The sequence below is a fragment of the Fundulus heteroclitus genome, chromosome 2 (assembly GCF_011125445.2).
Source record: "Fundulus heteroclitus isolate FHET01 chromosome 2, MU-UCD_Fhet_4.1, whole genome shotgun sequence".
NCBI classification, from domain to species: Eukaryota; Metazoa; Chordata; class Actinopteri; order Cyprinodontiformes; family Fundulidae; genus Fundulus; species Fundulus heteroclitus.
Window position 1 is genome coordinate 39889536 of NC_046362.1, and position 22796 is coordinate 39912331.

Sequence of the window (22796 nt, forward strand, 5' to 3'; positions counted from 1 at the left end):
TCAACCCTACTTCTCTTCAGGTTGTTAGTGGCGTGCAGGCGCGACGGACGGGTTTATGTCTCTGTTAGTGAGACTTGATGGTTAAAAATGGGTTAGCTCTGTTTGATTCAGGGAAACATGTGGAAAATGCTTTTCTCTTGTTTATAACTGGTGCTATATAAATAACATTTATGCTATATAAATAAAATTGAACTTGGTTTTTGTTCCCTTCAAATGAAATTGTTTTAGATACAATACAGGCAGACACTTCCCAGGAGAGTGAAGTGATCTGAATTATAACGCCTATAGGAATGGAACCCATGGAGGTCTGGATTTGGAGCCACACTCTGCAGGATCCAGCTTTGATGTAAAGTCCTTAAAACCAGCCAGAATGAGGCTCAGCAGCGCGTGTGGCCTCCACCTGCCTGAAGGACCTCCCTACTACACCTGGGCAGCTCCTGATGAGGAGGAGGATGATCTCCTGAGGATCTCCTCCCAGACCTGGACTAACATCCACCACCTCCTGGACAGTCTGCGGTGCAGCGTGGCGCTGGTGGACATTGAGGCAGATTTGTGGAGGGCACAGCGCCCCCCCGAAGCATTAAAGCAGCCCAAGCCAGGCTTTAACTGAGGACTATAGCATTTGGTACATTTGGTACTTCTGCAGAATCAAACGGTCCAAAGCCCACAGATAGTCATTTAAGAGACGAAACCTTTTCAAAAGGTTCTTCCTGCAGCCAAGCGTCAACACGTTCCTCAGCGAGCCCAGCCCACGTAGACAGGAAGTGGTGCTGTGGACGTCCTGTAGCTGTAGGCGTGGCAGAGAGCTTTTGAGCTCATTAGCATTAGCATTAGCATTAGCATAACCCTCAGTCACACATTGATGAGCCGATCGGCTCCAAGCGGATGTGAATGATCGTAGTCGGGTCAGCTGGACTACAGTGGCATCAAATGTGATTTAAATGTTTTAAACAGTTAAATCTACCTGATGCATCATCATATCAACACCTATAGTCTCGTGGAAGACTATAATCTGATGACATCACCTTAGCCCCGCCCACTGAGAACAAAGTCCCAGGTTTCTGTGGTAAATGTTTCAAACTTGGTCTAATCAGAGAAACGAGTTTCAGAAGCCTGCAGGAAGTCTTGGTTAATGCTCGGCGCCAACAGGAAGTGACCACAGCGCGTCCTGGCCCTCCCGCCTGGTCACATGGTGCAGATTGAGCGGGAGGCTGGCTGGAGGCGGACCGTTCAGCGATGCTTGACTGTATTAGAAGTTGTTTCCTGGTTCTGCAGTGGCAGCATGAAGTGAACTTACCTGAGAGAGAAGAGCATGTTGGCGTGGCTGTTGCACGGCACTGCAGAGCTGATGGCCTCTGCCAAAGGTGCCGCCTGCGCTTGTGTGGCTGGCACCAGCTGGACCAGAGGGCCGAGCGCCATGGAGGCATGAAGGTGGACCAGGAACGCTGCCAGGCCAAGCGTGTGAGCAGGACTCAATGACGCTGCCTTTGGGAAAAGCATTCATTCAATCTGCTGGGTTTCCTCACTAAACCTTTAAATCAACAAACTCAACTGCACCGTCTGACAACTCGGATCAACCGGCCTGAATGTAACCGAGTCGGTCTGATTAGAAACCATGATGATGTCAGCGTTTGTCAGCAGGTGAGTCTAAACCTGGATTATTTACCTGATGGTGGAACAGATCCCAGAGTCGCTGCATTACGGCTGAGAGAAGCGGTCGGTTGTCAAGCAGCACGCAGACAAATCTGCAGCCCCAGGAGGTTTGTCTGAAATGTTAAAGAAGCATTTATGATGGTAAGATTTTAGATAAATCCACGGCTCTGATGCAGCTGGTTTAGAAAGCTGAAGTGTCCTTTTTCTTCTTCACCCTTCAGCCGTGGTTCGTGGTTTGAAGATAATAAAATTCTGTGTGATCCCCTCTGGTCATAGTGGGCCTGAATATTAACGCGTCGCTCTTCAGTTATTATGGAGAGTTACTCCTCAGCAGAACCGCAGGAACCGGGCCGGCCCTGAAAAGCTGCTCCTGAAACACTGGAAAGTGAGCCGAGCCGGTGGACCTGGGTTTATACTCGCCACACTGAACATGGCGCCAGGGTCCGCACGCTAAAAGTGACGCAATCATTGTGTTTTTAGCAAAGTGAACCATAGTATTTAGTAGGAAAGGATGGAAACACTTTTTCTGGTCCTTTTTAAACTAATAAAGCACGTTGAACAGCGACGAGAGGAGCTGATGGTACCAGCGGTGCAGATCGGGTCATCATCATCTATTCTTCTCTAGTTCACATCAATACAAAGAAACGGGATTATTACCTTCATTCCAACGCCTAATAAAGACCTGAAGTTTTTGGAGACCCATCACTGCTTTGTACGTCTTTACTGAGCGACTGAATAGAAGAATCAAAGAGTTAATTGATGAAAGCCAATCAGCTTTTGTTAAAGGGAGGAACAATAATATCCAACCGGTACTCGTTACCTTAAAGTGACTTCATTAACAACCAAAGCCTGATTTTCATCCTTCATTTTTTATAAAAGCGTTTGATACGATTGACATGCCTTTTTATTAGATGCTCTAAGGTTTTTGGGTTATGGCGATTATTTTTGTGGATTAATCAAAATGTTTTACATGGATATTTATAGCTCGGTTTCCCTAAATCTGGGGCTCGGCTCTAGATTTAAGATTCAGCGAGGAATTCATCACAGCTGCCCTATTTCCCCCAAATTATTCATTCCAACCACTCAGTTATTAACCCTTCAAATTAATAACAGTCCTGAGTTGCAAGCTATCAGCATGTTTGATGGAGAATACGAGATTAGCCAGTCTGCCAATGATACAGCATTATTTCTGAAAAATTATTTAATGGTTGAAAGTTTAATTTTTGTTTAAGGCTTCAGGTTTAGGACTAAAATTAAAACCTGAGATTTTACCCATTCATAATTTTATACATAAAAGTATTTCATCAATTAGGGTAGAAAATGAAGTTAAATATCTGGGAGTTTTATTAACTAAAGGTGTGAACCTCGACTGGTAGAAATTAAACAAAATCTTAACCATCTTTGGAAGAAACCTGTTGATTAAAGCCGATGGCTTCTTTAAAGTTATTTATTCATGTCCTTCTACTGTATGTATACATCACCTCTAAATATAAGGAAAGCTAATTCTATTATTTTTCAGTTTTAGTGGAAAAACAACACATCTTATCTTAAAAGGTGAAAAATATGACGGGTGGACTTCTAAGTCATGGTTGGTGCATTTCCTACAAAATGGCTTAAAACATTTATTATCCCACAAAATTCAATGTGGTTTCATATCCCTAATTTTATCTTTAAGCAACTGGGAGGAATTTAATTTCTTGTAAAATGTGATTTTGATATTGATAAAATTCTGGAAAAGATATCAAACAATCCTTCACTTCTGGAAAATGATATTTCAACATAATTTCTCACCCACACGTCCTTTTTATGGAATAATAGAACAATTACTACAGGCAGGAAGTGGTTATTTAAAAAGACTGGTATGAGAATGGACTTATTACCATAAATCTAATAAGATTATGAATGAATGTATGAGACAAAAGATTTAATTTGTCTATAAAACAGATTCTTTCAAGAAATTTCCTGAAACAAAAGATAAACTATGACTTGTGCTTGATCCAAACTTATAAAATGTCGATAACTGCTAAAGTGAAGGAGACCCATTTCAAAATCATTAAAATATATCCTGTTGCCATATTTCCTAAAAGGAGATTTAAATTTTACGTTGGCCTTTGCGTCTTTTGTATATCAGCAGCTGAATCCCTGGAGCGTTTTTATTTTTCATATTAATATTCACAAAGCTTAGAAACTGGATTAATCTTAAACTTTCCTTTGTTTCATACTGATGCCATTTTATTGTATATGGAAAATGCAAACCCAGCTTTCTCTGATGCCCTAAATATTGTTCTTTTAGCTAAACACCATATTCACTGTATTAATGGAGACGTAATACACCATCCTTCCCCTGTTTTATAAACATATTTAAAAAGCTAATATTTAGCATTAAATAAGGTTAAACAACGGAAACAATTGTTTTAAACTCTTCATTGTATGGCTTTGCTCTTTAATTATTTATTTTTGTACAGCTTACATCTTTTTTAAGCCTTTTTCAAGTTTGTATTCTAATATTTTATGTATAACTTTCTGTATCGTTTTGTTCTTTGTTTAATAAAAACAGATTATTTTCCATCCTGTACACGGCCATGTTGGTGTGAGATCTCCTGTTGCTTCTCGTTTACTGCAGGTCCGGTTCTTGCAGCTTCTCAGGACCAACAGCCCCCCCCACACCACTACATAAAATTGCTTTAATTCAATTCAATTTTATTTATATAGCGCCAATTCATGAAACATGTCATCTCAAGACACTTTACAAAGTCAAATTCAATCATATTATACAGATTGGTCAAAAGTTTCTTATATCAGGGAACCAGTTGATTGCTTCAAAGTCCCGACAAGCAGCATTCACTTCAGCAAAATAAATGCTTTATAATCAAAAGCAAGAAACTGATTGGAAGTTTGAAACGAGATAAAATCTCAACATTTAGAGATAAAAATCTGAGATAAATGTAAGGTTAGTATATCTGCCAAAAATCCCTTAATATTTTAATTTCTTGACACCAACCAATGATCATAAACCCAAATAACATTCATTACAGTAAAGCTACTCACTTATTTGGAGGATTTGCTCTGGAAGCAGTCAACAGGCACTGGCAGAAGTTCTGCAGGATTAAATTAACGACCTGATGATAAAACAAAGAGTTTAGTTGCTTCAGTGCACCTTCTTATTTCATCATTTTTTAACAAAGCATACTTTTAAATGAAGCTCGGGCAGCTGGGGGGTTTCTGTGTTCAGTGTGACGATCGTTTGTGTCGTCAGCTCATCGCCAGAAGCAGGAAAGACGCTCAGAGTGTGAGAGATCCTGGACAGCTGGGCGGACATCTCTGAGGTTACAGAACCGACAGATGAACACAGGCTCTACACATTTTAGATTTACATGAAGCTGCAGATAAATGTTCACACCGCCATCATTTCCTGCGTCCACCAGCCCTGGGAGCTCCTGCAGCTGAATCCTCAGGACATCCAGAGGGTCTTCTTTAAGGTCCGGGCGCTCTGCGGTCTCTGGAAACATCACAAACATCTGGATTTTAACCTGTAATTCATGTAGGAGCCAAAGCAGATTTATTAAAATACACCAAGGTGTACTGAAGCCAATCTGAGCAAATCAAAGCATAAATCACATGAGTTGAATTCAGAAAATATGTCAGCAGTACCACAAAATAATTTGTGAAAAGCCATTTGATGTAAATTTCCTGTACCCAACTTGTGCTTTAATATTTACTTTTTTTTTAACCTTAAAAATGGTTTCACTGTGGCTGAGAGCCCAGTTCCTTAATAACGGCCCTTTCTGAATAGAAATTATATTTTGAGCCAAAGAACTAAAATCAAATCTATTAGGTTTAAATACGGTTCCCTGGATGTTCTCCTGGGTCAGAGAGGCGGTTCTGGACCAGAGAACGTCCACCAGCAGCTCCTTGGTTTCCCTTAACCAATAAACCATATTTATTCATAAATGCTTTACAACAAGGTGCAGCACACATATAACTGAAAATAACTGTAAAATTAAAATAGACAAATAAAACACGGACAAGTTAAAATAGACAAACAAGACAGTTGAAAACAGTACATATAGTTACAAATTATTAAAAATATAAAAAAGTAGAGTCAACCTCTGAGGATGTGCAAACGCTTCAGCTAACAGGCGTATTTTAAGAAAAGTCTTAAACCCTGAAAGAGACGAGGATGCCGGACATCCAGGCCAGATTATTCCTCCACCGTGGAGCCGCTGCAGCGACGGAACCGTCTCTTAGTTTCCGCTCTGATTCAGGGACAGTGAGGAGTTGCTGGTTGAAAACCTGAGGGAGCGGGCAGGTGAGGCAGTGCAGCAGCTCAGAGAGACACAGGTACAGTAATCCAGCCCAGATCTAACAAATGCATGGATTACTGTTTCAAAAAGCTGCCTCCATATTAAAGGCTTTACTTTGCCTAACTGCCTTAGGTGAAAAAAGATTAATTTCACAACGGCCCTAATCTGGCTCTCAAGTTTAAGAAACGTTTGAGGTGTCAGAAGTGCCACCAGAAACCATCACTTTTGTTTTTCCACATTTAAGAGTAAAAAGTTTGAAGCCATGCAGAATTTTATGTCATTCAGACAATTGAATAACCAATCTAAGGAGAAGCTCTTGGCTTTTTAAGAGGAGAAGAGATTAATTTGTGAGTCATCTGCATAAGAGTGGAAAAAGCCAGGGGCCTCACACTGAGCCCTGTGGGCCCCACACTGTAGAGGAGCAGCACAGGACACAAACTCACCCAGTTTTACTAGGAAAGATTGTTCTGTCTAAGTTTTAACCACTGCAATGCGGTAACCCTGACATCCACACACTGCTCCAGACGAGAAGTTTTCATTTTAGGGTCAACTGTGTCAAAGGCATCAGTTAAATCCAGCATCACAACAACACCGTCGCCCGACTCAACTGCTAAAAGCACATTGCTAAAAACTCATAAAAGGGCCGTTTTAGTGCTGTGCAAAGCTTGAAAACCAGACTGTAAACCCCCTAAAATACCACATTCTTCTAAAAATGCCATTAGTTGCTTATAAACCACCTTTTTAAAGAATTTTAGAGATAAAAGACACTTTAGAAATAGGCCTGTAATTCTCCAAAGTATCAGGATCAAGACCAGGTTTCTTAAGTAGAGAGTGAATTACTGCCTGTTCAGGAAGAATGAATAAGATTTACAAAAATACTCAAACATAGCATGTGGTGGGCGTATTGGTCTTTTTGGCCCACAATGCCAATATTACCGTCCTGGAGAAATACTCACTGTTCTGCTGCCTGTGTCTCTGACAGGAGTCCACATATGATGAGTACTGGGCAGCTGGAACTTTATCTGCTCTGCATACAACAAATTTAACCACTGTGAAAATTCACTAAATAATAGGAACGCATGAGTAGAATCCACTGATCATCACACAAATAGTATTTAATACAACCAGCACAAGAAACGAGGAACCACAACTTACTTTTTCAGAGCTTCAATAAAATTCATGCGAGCGTCGGGTTTGAGTGGAAGCTGAAAGAGGCGGAGCGTTAATAACTTTCCTCCTCAGGCAGCAGCAGATTACATAAATGAGGTAAAACACTCACCACTCTTGGCTTCAGCAAAGCAGGAAGAAACCTGGTCAAAAAGTACGGCCTCCGAAAAATACTGTAAGGGAAAATCACCGTTGTCATTAATCTAGGGACTTTTGTCCTGGTGGGTTGCTGGTTCAAAGCCCGCTCTGTACCCGCGTGGCTGGATGCCGTCGTCTATTAGGTGAAGACAGTTTATGCCCCCCCCCCCCCCAGCAGAACAATGACCCACCACTCAGCAGCATGAAAACCAACAGACTTAAAGCAGCTTGTCTGCCAAAGCTGTGAGGGCTAGCGCCCCCTGCTGGGAGTCCATAGACCAGCAGCACCGTTATTTTAACGCTTCTCAGGGAGTGATTGCAAACTGCAAAGTTCTTTAACTTGAAGAAATCTTTGCCAACGACTATCTGCACACTTTAACTTCTCATCTATACATTGGTGCCACTGCACAGTATTTTAAATCATCCTGTAAACTAACTGCTACGTTTTGACCTGAGCACCAATTAACTTGAACATTTCCGTTTTTACTAATGATTGTTATTTGCAGACTTTTCAACCCCTCATGGAGTTTGATGCCTTCATGCACAGAAATTCCCATCGTTCTGTAAGGTAGTGTCATCTGTCTTTATTGACTCAACATTTAAATCTTATCAGACACTAACGTCTGCACGCTTTATGTAGCTGTTCTAGGACTTTCTGGAGCTTAAATAGAATTATTGGTGAGAATGCTTATTCAGCTGGTTTCCTGTTTTTCTTTATTATTCCATACGTTTTTCGGCATCTGATTACTTCCTCATACTTCAACCAATTTCAACAATTTTGGAATAAAAACTTTCAGCTCGTTCATTGCTGCTATATCTTTTGGTAATTCTAACATTTTTAAATGATTTAACTTTTTGTGAGGTTTTTTCTCTCAATGAAATGGAGAATCCTTTAAATTCTTTGAAATGTTTGTGCTTTTTCACGGCTTATTGCTTCAGCCTACTTTCAGCTACAAACTCATTCAAAGTTTAAAATGTTTACACACCCTTCAGCTATCTTCAACTAGTTCAGCTTTTTCAAACCTTTACCATTTTATATAATCCCTCCTTAAAAATTGCTGAAAAGTCCACACGCCCTGAATAGAAATTTAATGGGAGATTCCCCATAAATAGCTGAAAATCCCAAACGACGGCTGTTTTCGAACCGTCGCCTCTCCTAAAGCGCTCGGTGTGCAGACACCAACTCATCTTCAGACCCTTCTGGCATTCACAATTCAGGATTTTGTTGGATTTCTTTTACCGTTTTGCTGCAGGAACAAATCTTGGGTTCTGTGGAGTATGTCGCTGGGGGTTTGTGTCAGTTTATGCCCGGATGTCTGGTCCCACCCGGGGCCTCCGGCACGCTGGGGGGCTTTGGGGAGCTGGACATTAACACCTCATGGAAGATGCTCTCTTCTTCAGGGGTGCATTCTGCTAATGGGGGGGGGGGACCCAGCCTGGGTGTCTATTGTTGTATGTGTTGTGGGAGTTCTTTGAATGTTAGTGTTGTGGAGGTTTAGTTAATTGTTCTTTTCTCGTTGGGTTGGTGGTGGTGGGGATGCTAGGAGGGCTCCTTGTCTCGGTCCTGGTTCACGGCGGCTCTCAGTGCCGGTCCTATCCGGGGATCAGGGGGGCTGCAGTCGGCTCTCGGTGCCGGTCCTATCCGGGGATCAGGGGGGCTGCAGTCGGCTCTCAGTGCCGGTCCTATCCAGGGATCGGGGGGCTGCAGTCGGCTCTCGGTGCCGGTCCTATCCAGGGATCGGGGGCTGCAGTCGGCTCTCGGTGCCGGTCCTATCCGGGGATCGGGGGGCTGCAGTCGGCTCTCGGTGCCGGTCCTATCCAGGGATCGGGGGCTGCAGTCGGCTCTCAGTGCCGGTCCTATCCGGGGATCAGGGGGGCTGCAGTCGGCTCTCGGTGCCGGTCCTATCCGGGGATCAGGGGGGCTGCAGTCGGCTCTCAGTGCCGGTCCTATCCGGGGATCAGGGGGGCTGCAGTCGGCTCTCGGTGCCGGTCCTATCCAGGGATCGGGGGGCTGCAGTCGGCTCTCGGTGCCGGTCCTATCCGGGGATCAGGGGGGCTGCAGTCGGCTCTCGGTGCCGGTCCTATCCGGGGATCAGGGGGGCTGCAGTCGGCTCTCGGTGCCGGTCCTATCCGGGGATCAGGGGGGCTGCAGTCGGCTCTCGGTGCCGGTCCTATCCGGGGATCGGGGGCTGCAGTCGGCTCTCAGTGCCGGTCCTATCCGGGGATCAGGGGGGCTGCAGTCGGCTCTCGGTGCCGGTCCTATCCGGGGATCAGGGGGGCTGCAGTCGGCTCTCAGTGCCGGTCCTATCCGGGGATCAGGGGGGCTGCAGTCGGCTCTCGGTGCCGGTCCTATCCAGGGATCGGGGGGCTGCAGTCGGCTCTCGGTGCCGGTCCTATCCAGGGATCGGGGGCTGCAGTCGGCTCTCAGTGCCGGTCCTATCCGGGGATCAGGGGGGCTGCAGTCGGCTCTCGGTGCCGGTCCTATCCGGGGATCGGGGGGGCTGCAGGCGGCTCTCAGTGCCGGTCCTATCCAGGGATCGGGGGGCTGCAGTCGGCTCTCGGTGCCGGTCCTATCCGGGGATCGGGGGGGCTGCAGTCGGCTCTCGGTGCCGGTCCTATCCGGGGATCGGGGGGCTGCAGTCGGCTCTCGGTGCCGGTCCTATCCAGGGATCAGGGGGCTGCAGGCGGCTCTCAGTGCCGGTCCTATCCAGGGATCGGGGGCTGCAGTCGGCTCTCAGTGCCGGTCCTATCCGGGGATCAGGGGGGCTGCAGTCGGCTCTCGGTGCCGGTCCTATCCAGGGATCGGGGGCTGCAGTCGGCTCTCGGTGCCGGTCCTATCCGGGGATCGGGGGGCTGCAGTCGGCTCTCGGTGCCGGTCCTATCCAGGGATCGGGGGGGCTGCAGGCGGCTCTCAGTGCCGGTCCTATCCAGGGATCGGGGGGGCTGCAGGCGGCTCTCAGTGCCGGTCCTATCCAGGGATCGGGGGCTGCAGTCGGCTCTCGGTGCCGGTCCTATCCAGGGATCGGGGGGCTGCAGTCGGCTCTCGGTGCCGGTCCTATCCGGGGATCGGGGGGGCTGCAGGCGGCTCTCAGTGCCGGTCCTATCCGGGGATCGGGGGGGCTGCAGTCGGCTCTCAGTGCCGGTCCTATCCAGGGATCGGGGGGCTGCAGTCGGCTCTCGGTGCCGGTCCTATCCAGGGATCAGGGGGGCTGCAGTCGGCTCTCAGTGCCGGTCCTATCCAGGGATCGGGGGGCTGCAGTCGGCTCTCGGTGCCGGTCCTATCCAGGGATCGGGGGGCTGCAGTCGGCTCTCGGTGCCGGTCCTATCCAGGGATCGGGGGGCTGCAGTCGGCTCTCAGTGCCGGTCCTATCCGGGGATCGGGGGGGCTGCAGTCGGCTCTCAGTGCCGGTCCTATCCAGGGATCGGGGGGCTGCAGTCGGCTCTCGGTGCCGGTCCTATCCAGGGATCGGGGGGCTGCAGTCGGCTCTCGGTGCCGGTCCTATCCGGGGATCGGGGGGCTGCAGGCGGCTCTCAGTGCCGGTCCTATCCGGGGATCGGGGGGGCTGCAGTCGGCTCTCAGTGCCGGTCCTATCCAGGGATCGGGGGGCTGCAGTCGGCTCTCGGTGCCGGTCCTATCCGGGGATCGGGGGGCTGCAGTCGGCTCTCAGTGCCGGTCCTATCCAGGGATCAGGGGGCTGCAGGCGGCTCTCAGTGCCGGTCCTATCCGGGGATCAGGGGGGCTGCAGTCGGCTCTCAGTGGCGGTCCTATCCGGGGATCAGGGGGCTGCAGTCGGCTCTCGGTGCCGGTCCTATCCAGGGATCGGGGGGCTGCAGGCGGCTCTCGGTGCCGGTCCTATCCGGGGATCGGGGGGCTGCAGTCGGCTCTCGGACCCTGCAGCCCATCTCTGGCACCGCGGCCCAAAGTGGTGCTGCCAGCGGAGCCTCCCTCTCCTGGGGGCTGGATACTCCTCTGGGGGGCTGGATGTGGGTGGACTGTGTTTTTCTTATGGGTAGCAGTGTCAGCATGTGGGGCACTAGGGTGGGTCAGGGGGAATGTGACCGTCTGCCTGGTTTTACACGTACGGTTTCTCTCTCCTCCTCCTCCATCTCTTCATCTCTGTGGTTAAATGGTCTTCCCGGTTTGACATTCAACTTCATCTCTGGTTAACAAGTCAGGCTTCAGAGCGACTCGGTAAACTTTTTCCCTCACGTTGTTCTGCTTCTAATCCTTCAGCTTCTGTCCATCCATGTTCACATTGGTTCTTGTGTGATTTTAATGTTTTTCACCTAGATCTTCTCTTCTTCTGCGTCATTCTGCAGAACAGCATTCTCACAGCTGTTTCACAGGAACAGCTTTTTCTAGTTTGTTATGTTTCTATTATTGATTATATGAACTGTTCTAATAAAATCCACTTTTATTCACCAACACTTGCATCTTTGTGTCAGAATCATCCTGCTTGCAGGTGAGGTAACGACGTGAGGACTCACCTGGCCTCCATCACTGTTGCAGAGATCCTGCCTGTGCTCCCAAACAGAGACACAGCTTTCTCCACATCCTGCGCCGCCGGGCACTGAGGCTGCAAACAAACATCACAGAGCTTCTAGTGCACGCCGTCTTTTACGTTCAATAAACATGCCTGGTACTATAATGGAGGATGTAACTGATGTAAAAGAGATTAGATTACACTAAAGCTTTGATGTTTGTTGGAGATGATCTGATATGATATTTAGTTTAGTTTTAACCACAATAAAGTCAAACTTTGTCATCATGTGCAGTTTATGACACCACAACACAGCATCGATTTTGTTAAATTCAGAAAGGTCATATGTAAAAAAAATTATAGCCCAGGTAGTCGTGTGCAGTTGAAATATTTTTGTCTTTTTGTTTCTACCTCATAAACTTCAGCTGCCACAGTAAAACGTCACACTGAGGCATTTTCATAGAAAGGGAGACAGGAACCAGGAGTTAAATTAGCAAAGATGCTGAACTTCATTCCACTGATTGTGGTATAAAGTCAGCAGACCTCTGCCACCTCACCATACAGTCAGCAGAAACTGAACAATTGGTTTGTGGCTGTTGGGCTCATGAAAATCAACCAGGCGACCATGAATCAGGAGTGTGAAAACTAAGTACCTGCAGCCATGAAACTATTACTAAATGTCTGTTACCTGCGATGATGCACGGCTCCCAGAAACATCTTCATATAAGCCCATGTCCTCCACAGACTCCTGCATGGAGAGACTAATCAGCATTACAGGAGACAGACGTCTTTACATTTAGGTGCTGAGCTGTAATAAAGAATAAAGACAGAAGTCTGCATCTGTACCCATCGTGTCGGGATGTTTTACCTTCAGGTCGGCCAGTCTGGTCTTTGCCAGAGTCACGTACTCCATGAGGAGGTTGCGGTGCTTTGCAGGCACATAAGGAGGGTGAAGAATATGAACCTAATATAAGAAAATTAAAGTGTGGAGTAGAAATTAAGAGCTGTGTTTGCAGTTTCAGCGTACTGAGTTGTTTCTGCTATAACTGAAGTCAATAATATTGTGGATCATGAGCAAAGTCCCCTCCAGGTTTAGGTTTAAACTAACCTTTCTGTGTTGTAAAAATACTACAACTACTATTAGAACTAATAATTGTTCTATATAAAAAAGTTCTATATTATGTGTTAATTTTAGGAACTACACTTGCATGTAGGAGAAACCTCATTGTTCCCTATCGCCTAGCTCTAATGGTCTAAAGACGCTGTTAGATCCCTTTTATCTAGTCTAGTGCATCTTAAACATTCATCTGGTTAAATCTTAGGAAGACTCCAGTTTCTGACACTGAAAATCAATAAAACCTAAAGTGATAAAGCACCCTGGTCTCTTCAGTTAATCCAGCTTGAAGCATCACCTTCAGATACTGTGGAGGTTCAAAGGGAACCAGGTCCGAGAGGAACTTGAGCAGGAACACCAGAGACTTTTTACTGCTGGCCTGGAACCCGGCGCTGCCTCCAAAAGACGTCTGAAAAAGCAGAACCATGCAGATATTCCCATGAATCAATCAGGTGAAAGAACTGTTTTCTGTTCCCCGCATTAAGAGGGTGAACTGCGTATACAAATAAAGGGGGGAATAATTATCAATTAAATAAAATAGAATAAAAATTAACTATTCTGTTCCACAGTGGGGGATTGTGAGGGTGTGGCAGACAGAACAGACCAGTTACACTAGATGACATTTGAACAACACCTCAGAGAGCCAGAAGCGTGGCCAAATGGCCATCAGCATGTGAACGTGTAAATAAATGGTGATCGAATCAGAACCGTGCATCAGCAGCATGTTCGTAAAGCCGGGTACGCGGCAGACATTAAAACGCTGAAGGGAACCTTGAACCAGTCGCTGTAGGGAGGAAAGACGCCGGCGCCCTCCAGAGCTCCTTGTCGGGCCAACAGGAAGGCAGTGATCATGTTCTCCAGGTCGTAGCCTTCAAACGCCGAGCTCAGCAGTCTGGACAACAACTCTGCAAGAAACAGGCACACAATGGACCTTTTAGCTACCCTTCAAAATCACGGTTAATAAAAGCTTAGGCAGCACTACATTAGGCAAGCATGCAGTCATACTGGGCCAGATAATTCTATTCTATTTATATTCATGAAACATGTCATCTCAAGGCTCTTTACAAAGTCAAAATCAATTATATTATACAGATTGGTCAAAAATGTCCGATATAAGGGAACCAGTTGATTGCTTCAAAGTCTCTCCAAGCAGCATTCACTCCTCCTGAAAGAGCGTAGAGCCACAGTGGACAGTCGTCTGCATTGTTGATGGCTTTGCAGCAATCCCTCATACTGAGCATGCATGAAGCGACAGTGGAGAGGAAAACTCCCCTTTAACAGGGAGGAGAACCTCCAGCAGAACCAGAACCAGGCTCAGTGTGAACGCTCATCTGCCTCCACCCACTGGGGCTTAGAGAAGACAGAGCAGAGACACAGAAAGCTCAGAAGCTCACATTGACCCAGGAGTACTTTCTATGTTAGAGAAGACAGAGCAGAGACACAGAAAGCTCAGAAGCTCACATTCACCCAGGAGTACTTTCTATGTTAGAGAAGACAGAGCAGAGACACAGAAAGCTCAGAAGCTCACATTGACCCAGGAGTACTTTCTATGGTAGAGAAGACAGAGCAGAGACACAGAAAGCTCAGAAGCTCACATTGACCCAGGAGTACTTTCTATGGTAGAGAAGACAGAGCAGAGACACAGAAAGCTCAGAAGCTCACATTGACCCAGGAGTACTTTCTATGGTAGAGAAGACAGAGCAGAGACACAGAAAGCACAGAAGCTCACATTGACCCAGGAGTACTTTCTACATTAGATGGTAATAGAGGATGATCTGCCTCCCCTGATGATGTCACAGCTAACAGAACGCCAGACCAGGTGTACCTTCTATGGAGAGAAAAATGACAGAGAACAAAAAGTTAAAAGCTGAAATAACAACAAACAATGCAGATTGGAGAGCAGTAGGAGAACTCAGCAGAGAGAGAGAAATATACCCTGATGTCCTCCAGCAGCCTAAGCCTATAGCAGCATAACTATAGAGGTAGCTCAGGGTAACGTGAGCCACTCTGACTAGAAGCTTTGTCAAAAAGGAAAGTTTTAAGATTAGTCTTAAAAGTAGACGGGGTGTCTGCCTCACGGACCAAAACTGGGAGTTGGTTCCACAGGAGAGGAGCCTGATAGCTAAAGGATCTGCCTCCCATTCTACTTTTAGAGACTCTAGGAACCACCAGCAGACCTGCAGTCTGAGAGCGAAGTGCTCTGTTAGGAACATACGGGGTAATCAGAGCTAACATGACAGTAAAGCCCGGCTCCTATGACAACATGGAGACCCCAGCCGACGTTACGCCTCTGGAGACTTTCACTGAAACAAAGGTACCGACCCGGTTACTTCTCACCGCTTTGGAGCGCCAGCGAGGCTCAACAGGGGCTCTTTTCCTGAGAGTCGGCCCCTGGTGCTGCAAACAGAGACGTTGTCCCTGCAGACTCACAGAGTCTCCTGCAGCCTGTCTGGGCTTTACCGCCGTCCAAGGCCAGCGTAGAAATGCTCCAACAATCATATGAAACGTTACACCTGAGCTCCTCGTTTCATTCCTGGTTAATCACTGTAACTTGAGAACTGAACAGCCTTCACTTCTCTCCTGACTTACGCCATGGAGCCTACATGTGTGCAGAAAGGAGACCACTGGACTCCTCTGGTACTGATGACATGAAGGAAATCCATCATCCCTACCAAGGAGGTCAGTTATCTACACATCTGGGATAAAAAGGTTGCGCTCCATATGAAACATTGTTTTTCTTCATGGTGATGATGAGGACCAGTTAGAAGCTACTCACAGTGAAAATGTGGAGGCATAAATGAGAGACAGGAGAGCAGGTTGTTTACCTATGAGGCAAGGCCGGGCCGCCTGGTAATACACCAGCAGGGCGGAGACGAAGCACAGCACATGTTTCCAGTTGACCTCGTGGGTTTCCAGAACCTGCTGCAGGTGATGCAGCAGCTGCTCGGCGCTGAAGATCACTGCCAGCTGTTACCCACACAGGAGAGCAGGTTCATGCAGCTGCTATGTCCACCACATGATGAACAATAAACACAACGCTCCAAATGTTTAAAGATATGTTAATTCATGCTGTGCTGTGAATTGCCGGCATGTAGAAATAAAATGATTTATTTCAGCTTTAACATTTACATGAACAGAACTGACAAAGCAGATCAACTGCAAACCTTTGCAAACACGCGATGAACAGACCGGCCTTCAGTGTCGTTTTTGAGTCAACTAAGGCGATCTCATATAGACATGATGTCTATATGAGATTATGTCATAATCCTAATCTGGTTGTCATCTAAACCACTGCAGCTCTTTTTTTTGTTTTTTTGTTTTTAAATTCTTCCGTTTGTTGCAACAGGCTGGTTGCTTCTGAAATGTCAAATCACCAGCAAGAGAAATAAAATTAGAAAATAAAACTCTCATATAGAAATGACCAAGTCAAGAATCTTTGACTGATCACGGATCAGTCCCTCCTTCAGGAATCTCAAGTAATGAGGTCATTTTTTGTGCCGTGATCTTGAGGCTTCATTTACTGAAATTTGACATTCCTGAGAATAAGCAGTGTGATTAACATGAAGGACCACAGGCTCCCAGCAGGGGGCGACAGCCCTCACCGCTCTTGGAAAGAAGCTGTTCTTGAGTTTATTAGTTCTGGATTAGATGCTTCTGAAGGATGGGATTAATAAACATTTTCATCCAAAAGGCTAAAACTGCCACCAAAAACAGTGCATGATGTATGCAGGTATAAATATTGTTTAGACTTATTCTGATTAAAACCGCATGAATGCAGCAGAGGTAGCAGGTTAGTGGAGAACAGAAACCTTGCAGTAGAGCGAGGTGAGACAGTGGCTGGTCTTTGCTAGAGTCCACTCCTTCTGCAGGGCGACAGCATCCGACACTGAGGACAAAGAACAATTCAAGGCTGCAGAGTAATTCAGAGGAAGCTCCTTCAATGGATAAAATACAGAAAGACATTCAGGGAAGAAAGTTGGAGCAGATTTTCAGGAGAACAGAAAACCTAAAATAATAAACGTGGGGGGGGGGGGTCACTAGGGCCCCATTAACCCCGTCTATCCTGTTATGGGTCTTCTGATATTTTAGACGTCGTGTTCACAAAAGTTGGGCAAAACTATTTTAGACCAGAGACCCCAAGGATGTTTATTTTTATTTATTTTGCTCTGTGATGGTTTTCTGTTCCTCTGCAGCACTTCTTGTTACTGAAGCCCAGCGCACACAGGGACTGGTAGGGTGAAGTGCCTTGCTCGAGGACAGGGAGAAGCTGGGATTGAGCCCACAACCCGCTTACCTGTTAGTCGGGTGTTGCAGGTGAAAATCTGCGTGAGGCAGTGAGTGAAGAAGCGCTGCAGAGCTGCTGGTGACACAGAGTCTCCACAAAGCGACGCGTCAAGAGTTTGAATCCTGCAGGAGACAAAGCAGCGAGTCTCAGAGCGATCTGTCTCCGATTTTCACCTCGCTGGGATAAAAGTTATTCACAAAAATGTCAGGAGTGGAGAGGACGACGTTTATAACTGAATGCACCTTCCCTACTCTGCACCTTCTTGTATGAGCCGATGTGACGAGTGAATTTCTCCATTGTGAGATCAATAAAGACTATCTTATCTTATCTTATCTTAACGCGGCTAAGAGCAGGAAGACGCTAAAAGGCCTAAAGCTAGGAGCTCTGGGAGACCGAGGAGCTTCGGCAATACGAGCTCTGCTCTTTACCCCCGTGGAATTGCTTAAGAAATGTGGAATTGCTGAGGAAATGAGGAATTGCTGAGGAAATGAGGAATTGCTGAGGAAATGTGGAATGGCTGAGGAAATGTGGAATTGCTGAGGAAATTAAGAATTGTTGAAGAAATGTGGAATGGCTAAAGAAATGTGGAATTGCTAAAGAAATGTGGAATTGCTGAGGAAATGAGGAATTGCTGAGGAAATTAAGAATTGTTGAAGAAATGTGGAATGGCTAAAGAAATGTGGAATTGCTAAAGAAATGTGGAATGGCTGAGGAAATGTGGAATTGCTGAGGAAATTAAGAATTGTTGAAGAAATGTGGAATTGCTAAAGAAATGTGGAATGGCTGAGGAAATGTGGAATTGCTGAGGAAATTAAGAATTGTTGAAGAAATGTGGAATTGCTAAAGAAATGTGGAATTGCTGAGGAAATGTGGAATTGCTAAAGAAATGTGGAATTGCTGAAGAAATGTGGAATTGCTGAGGAAATTAAGAATTGTTGAAGAAAAGTGGAATAGCTAAAGAAATGTGGAATTGCTGAGGAAATGTGGAATTGCTGAGGAAATTAAGAATTGTTGAAGAAATGTGGAATGGCTGAGGAAATGTGGAATTGCTGAGGAAATTAAGAATTGTTGAAGAAATGTGGAATGGCTAAAGAAATGAGGAATTGCTGAGGAAATGAGGAATTGCTGAGGAAATGAGGAATTGCTGAGGAAATGTGGAATTGCTGAGGAAATGTGGAATTGCTGAGGAAATGTGGAATTGCTGAAGAAATGTGGAATAGCTTAGGAAATGTGGAATTGCTGAGGAAATGTGGAATTGCTGAGGAAATGTGGAATTGCTGAAGAAATTAGGAATTGCTGAAGAAATGTGGAATTGCTGAGGAAATGTGGAATTGCTGAGGAAATGTGGAATTGCTGAGGAAATGTGGAATTGCTGAAGAAATGTGGAATAGCTTAGGAAATGTGGAATTGCTGAGGAAATGTGGAATTGCTGAGGAAATGTGGAATTGCTGAAGAAATGTGGAATGGCTGAAGAAATGTGGAATTGCTGAGGAAATTAAGAATTGCTGAAGAAATGTGGAATTGCTGAGGAAATGTGGAATTGCTGAGGAAATGTGGAATTGCTGAGGAAACGTGGAATGGCTGAGGAAATGTGGAATTGCTGAGGAAATGTGGAATTGCTGAAGAAATGTGGAATTGCTGAGGAAATGAGGAATTGCTGAAGAAATGTGGAATTGCTGAGGAAATGTGGAATTGCTGAGAAAATGTGGAATGGCTTAGGAAACGTGGAATTGCTGAGGAAACGTGGAATGGCTGAGGAAATGTGGAATTGCTGAGGAAATGTGGAATTGCTGAGGAAATGTGGAATTGCTGAAGAAATGTGGAATGGCTGAGGAAATGTGGAATTGCTGAGGAAATGTGGAATTGCTGAAGAAATGTGGAATGGCTGAAGAAATGTGGAATTGCTGAGGAAATTAAGAATTGCTGAAGAAATGTGGAATTGCTGAGGAAATGTGGAATTGCTGAGGAAATGTGGAATTGCTGAAGAAATGTGGAATGGCTGAAGAAATGTGGAATTGCTGAGGAAATTAAGAATTGTTGAAGAAATGTGGAATTGCTGAGGAAATGTGGAATTGCTGAGGAAATGTGGAATTGCTGAGGAAACGTGGAATGGCTGAGGAAATGTGGAATTGCTGAGGAAATGTGGAATTGCTGAAGAAATTTGGAATTGCTGAGGAAATGAGGAATTGCTGAAGAAATGTGGAATTGCTGAGAAAATGTGGAATGGCTTAGGAAACGTGGAATTGCTGAGGAAACGTGGAATGGCTGAGGAAATGTGGAATTGCTGAGGAAATGTGGAATTGCTGAGGAAATGTGGAATGGCTTAGGAAATGTGGAATTGCTGAGGAAATGTGGAATGGCTGAAGAAATGTGGAATTGCTGAGGAAATTAAGAATTGCTGAAGAAATGTGGAATTGCTGAGGAAATGTGGAATTGCTGAGGAAATGTGGAATTGCTGAGGAAACGTGGAATGGCTGAGGAAATGTGGAATTGCTGAGGAAATGTGGAATTGCTGAAGAAATGTGGAATTGCTGAGGAAATGAGGAATTGCTGAAGAAATGTGGAATTGCTGAGGAAATGTGGAATTGTTGAAGAAATGTGGAATTGCTGAAGAAACGTGGAATTGCTGACTTGGTCATTTTAGCAAACCGATAGACTAATCCATGAGACACGGCAACATGGATTTAATGATATTTGCTGTGTGCATATTGTACGTTTTCTACTAAATTGATTACAACTTATGGCAATAAGGGACTTCGTGCACATCTGCCACCCATCTACAGCATCAGCTGGATTTAAAAAAAGCAAATCAGCCGTTTAGCCACGTCCTCTACTCTTCAGACCAAAATCCAACAGAAACAAAACCACAAATAAGTTTAATAAAAACAGTCTAATAATAAATTAAATATTTCTCTTTGGATGAATCAGTTTAATCTAAAGTCAATGTCCTTTCGTAAATTATAAAAAGTTAAAAAAAATCCAGCAGGAAGAAAAAAATGTGTTTGGGTCCAAATTAATCACCAGGGAATTATTGGTTTAATAAATTCCAACTAGCTTAATCGTGGTCGTTCTGTGATGATTTTTAATCAGCAATTGTTCTCTAAGAGTTACCGAATTATGTCCTTTTGAGTTAATAACTGAATATTTCATTGGCTTGTGGTGAATGAAATTGTAATTGTAATTAAAGTTATCAACGTTTGCTGGACAACTAACAACTGGTTAGACACTCCTCTTCCAGGTTAAATGAAGTTAATAACTATTACTAATCCAACTGTTAAAGCTAATCAGTAAAGGCTGATTGCCCTCGATCACAACCATTTGAAATTTTTGTTGTTGTAGCTATCCTTCCATTATGAATATTATAATTATTAATAATTTTCATGAATCAAACAAGCAAAATTGCACAACAAAGGCCTTAAAACAAAATAATACAAACCATCTCTCGGCGACTTCGCCACGTTTTTCCTCAATGTCCAGAAGCCCTAAAAAAAAAGTAATATTTCAACAATATTTCCAGTAATTTCACAACTGATGTGAATGAAAATGGTGTTAGGAGCTTACAGAAAAGCATGTCATCCAGCACGGAGCTGCACAGCAGCGACAGCTTCCTTTCTGCAGCCTCCTCAAAGCCCGCTGCGACCAGGACGCCAACCACAGCTGAAACACAGGCGTCACACTAACAGCGTCAGATCTAAACAGTCAGCACAGGGAACCTGTACACCTGGTAAACCTCTCACCTGCTGAAGCATTACAACCACACCAACTAAAAACCACAACATCGTGAAGTGGAAGGGAGACAATTCACCAATAAATACATGAAAACTTTGGCATGGATTTATATCAACCCTCCCTCTCCTCTGATACAACAAACTAAAATCCAGTCATCAAGTGACTTCAGAAGTCCCCAAATAACCAGAGTTCACCTCGTCTACCTGCAGCTGCTCCGTTTCTGACCCCAGAGGGTCTTCAGAGAACAGCCAGCATCATGGAGACCAGGGAACCAGGAGGTTCTGGTCCAGTTTCCAGCAGGTCAGGTTCTACAGAACCTCCCAGAGTTCTGATCATCATGTGGACCTGGAGAGAGGATGGACCACCTGCAGACCTACCAGGACATGGACGTCCACCTGGACTGACAGGCTGGACCAGGAGAGCATTGATCAGAGAAGCAGGAGGACCATGGTGGCTCTGGAGGAGCTGCAGAGATCCACGGCTCAGGTGGAGGTTAACCAGGAGGACCATGGTGGCTCTGGAGGAGCTGCAGAGACCCACAGCTCAGGTGGAGGTTAACCAGGAGGACCATGGAGGCTCTGGAGGAGCTGCAGAGACCAGCAGCTCAGGTGGAGAACCTGTCCACACGGAAACTGTCGTGGACTCCATAAATTTAACCTTTGTGGATGAGGAGTAAGAAGAAAGATGTTGCTGAAGGAAGTCCTGCTTGCTGTCAGGTGCAAGGATCTGTGAGGAGGTTCCGTCTCATCAGTGGTCATTAGGAGAAGCATAAAGGAGTCATCATGCCTCACCCAATCATCTGATGGGGCGTTGCAGCGTTCCACCCTCTTCCATCAGGTAAACATCTCAGGAGCAGGGCTGTACGACTCAGCCAAAAGTCTAAATTGTGATTTATTTCAACCATAATTGCGATTTAATTCTGACTTTTCTCTGCTTTAACCACAAGCAACAGAAATAGCGGCTACCTAAGGTATGGCGGCTGTGGTAGAACCTCAGGGTTTGTGGGCGGGCTCTGGTTGGTTAGCTCACTCAGTTCATGCTCTTTGTGACATTAAGACAATTCTTAATGCTACACTGCCAGACACAAGAAAAAGTCCAGTTCTGCAGACGACACTCCTGACCTGACAGAAGAAGGGACAAAGATCGTTGTAGAAGAGAACCGCTGTTCACAGCTCTGTGTCCAGCAGATTAATAGAGAGGTGGAGGAAAAGATGTGGCAGAAAAAAGTGTCAGCAGGGATGACCGCACCCTGGAGAGGATTGTAAAACAAAACCCATTAAAAATGTGGAGAGATTCACAGAGTGGACTGCAGTCGGTGCTTCCAGAACATTACGGATGTTTAATCTATGACTTATTTTTAATTATTTTATAATTTTATTTTTTTATTTCTCACTCTGGGAACCAAAGCAATTTCATTGAGATGCTGATAGTAGTGCAATGACATGTAAACTTCTTATCTTTATTTCTTCAAAAATGTGTCTCATATATAGTTATTTTGTATTTTTATTGATATATTTATGAATATCTGCATGCTTCCATCTGTCACTTTGCAACGGATTCACCTGAACATCCTCCGTAAGGGACAATAAAGGATATTAATATGCTTTTAGACCTATAGGATTTATTAAATCTGCAGAAAGACAGCGGCATGTCTAGAGGAGACTTCCTACCTGATAAAAGCTTCTGTTGCAGCCGTCTGGTCTCCTCCTCTTCTGGGGGAGGCGTCCAGCCGCACAGAGCCTTTAGCTGGGGGGGCAGCCATGATCGCACATTTTCATCACTGAAAAGCAAAAAGAGGGGGGGGGGGTAGTTTAGAGAAGAAACTTTTCTTTGATGGATTACTGACATTTTATCAAAAGTTTTCTTCTCTGCAGCAGCAGGAAATTTGGCTAATTATAAGGTGAAAAAATGCCTATTTTCCAGAT

General features: G+C 45.2%; 1 protein-coding gene across 3 annotated transcripts in view; it reads right to left on the reverse strand.

Moving 5' to 3' along the window:
* LOC105931454 (FA complementation group A) overlaps window positions 1-22796 on the reverse strand; it is a 45456-nt gene that overhangs the window by 13006 nt on the left and 9654 nt on the right. For all 3 annotated transcript variants that reach the window (XM_036127205.1, XM_036127200.1, XM_036127193.1), the window contains 19 exons: window positions 22542-22651; window positions 20704-20799; window positions 20579-20624; window positions 17152-17264; window positions 16667-16743; window positions 15683-15824; window positions 13629-13762; window positions 13156-13266; window positions 12612-12707; window positions 12432-12491; window positions 11751-11839; window positions 7237-7297; window positions 7113-7162; window positions 6914-6984; window positions 5054-5152; window positions 4844-4974; window positions 4702-4772; window positions 1667-1766; window positions 1298-1485 (listed from right to left, as the gene is read on the reverse strand). In XM_036127205.1, the coding sequence (XP_035983098.1) occupies window positions 1298-1485; window positions 1667-1766; window positions 4702-4772; window positions 4844-4974; window positions 5054-5152; window positions 6914-6984; window positions 7113-7162; window positions 7237-7297; window positions 11751-11839; window positions 12432-12491; window positions 12612-12707; window positions 13156-13266; window positions 13629-13762; window positions 15683-15824; window positions 16667-16743; window positions 17152-17264; window positions 20579-20624; window positions 20704-20799; window positions 22542-22651 (1845 nt within the window). The remainder of the gene's footprint in view (window positions 1-1297; window positions 1486-1666; window positions 1767-4701; window positions 4773-4843; window positions 4975-5053; window positions 5153-6913; window positions 6985-7112; window positions 7163-7236; window positions 7298-11750; window positions 11840-12431; window positions 12492-12611; window positions 12708-13155; window positions 13267-13628; window positions 13763-15682; window positions 15825-16666; window positions 16744-17151; window positions 17265-20578; window positions 20625-20703; window positions 20800-22541; window positions 22652-22796) is intronic.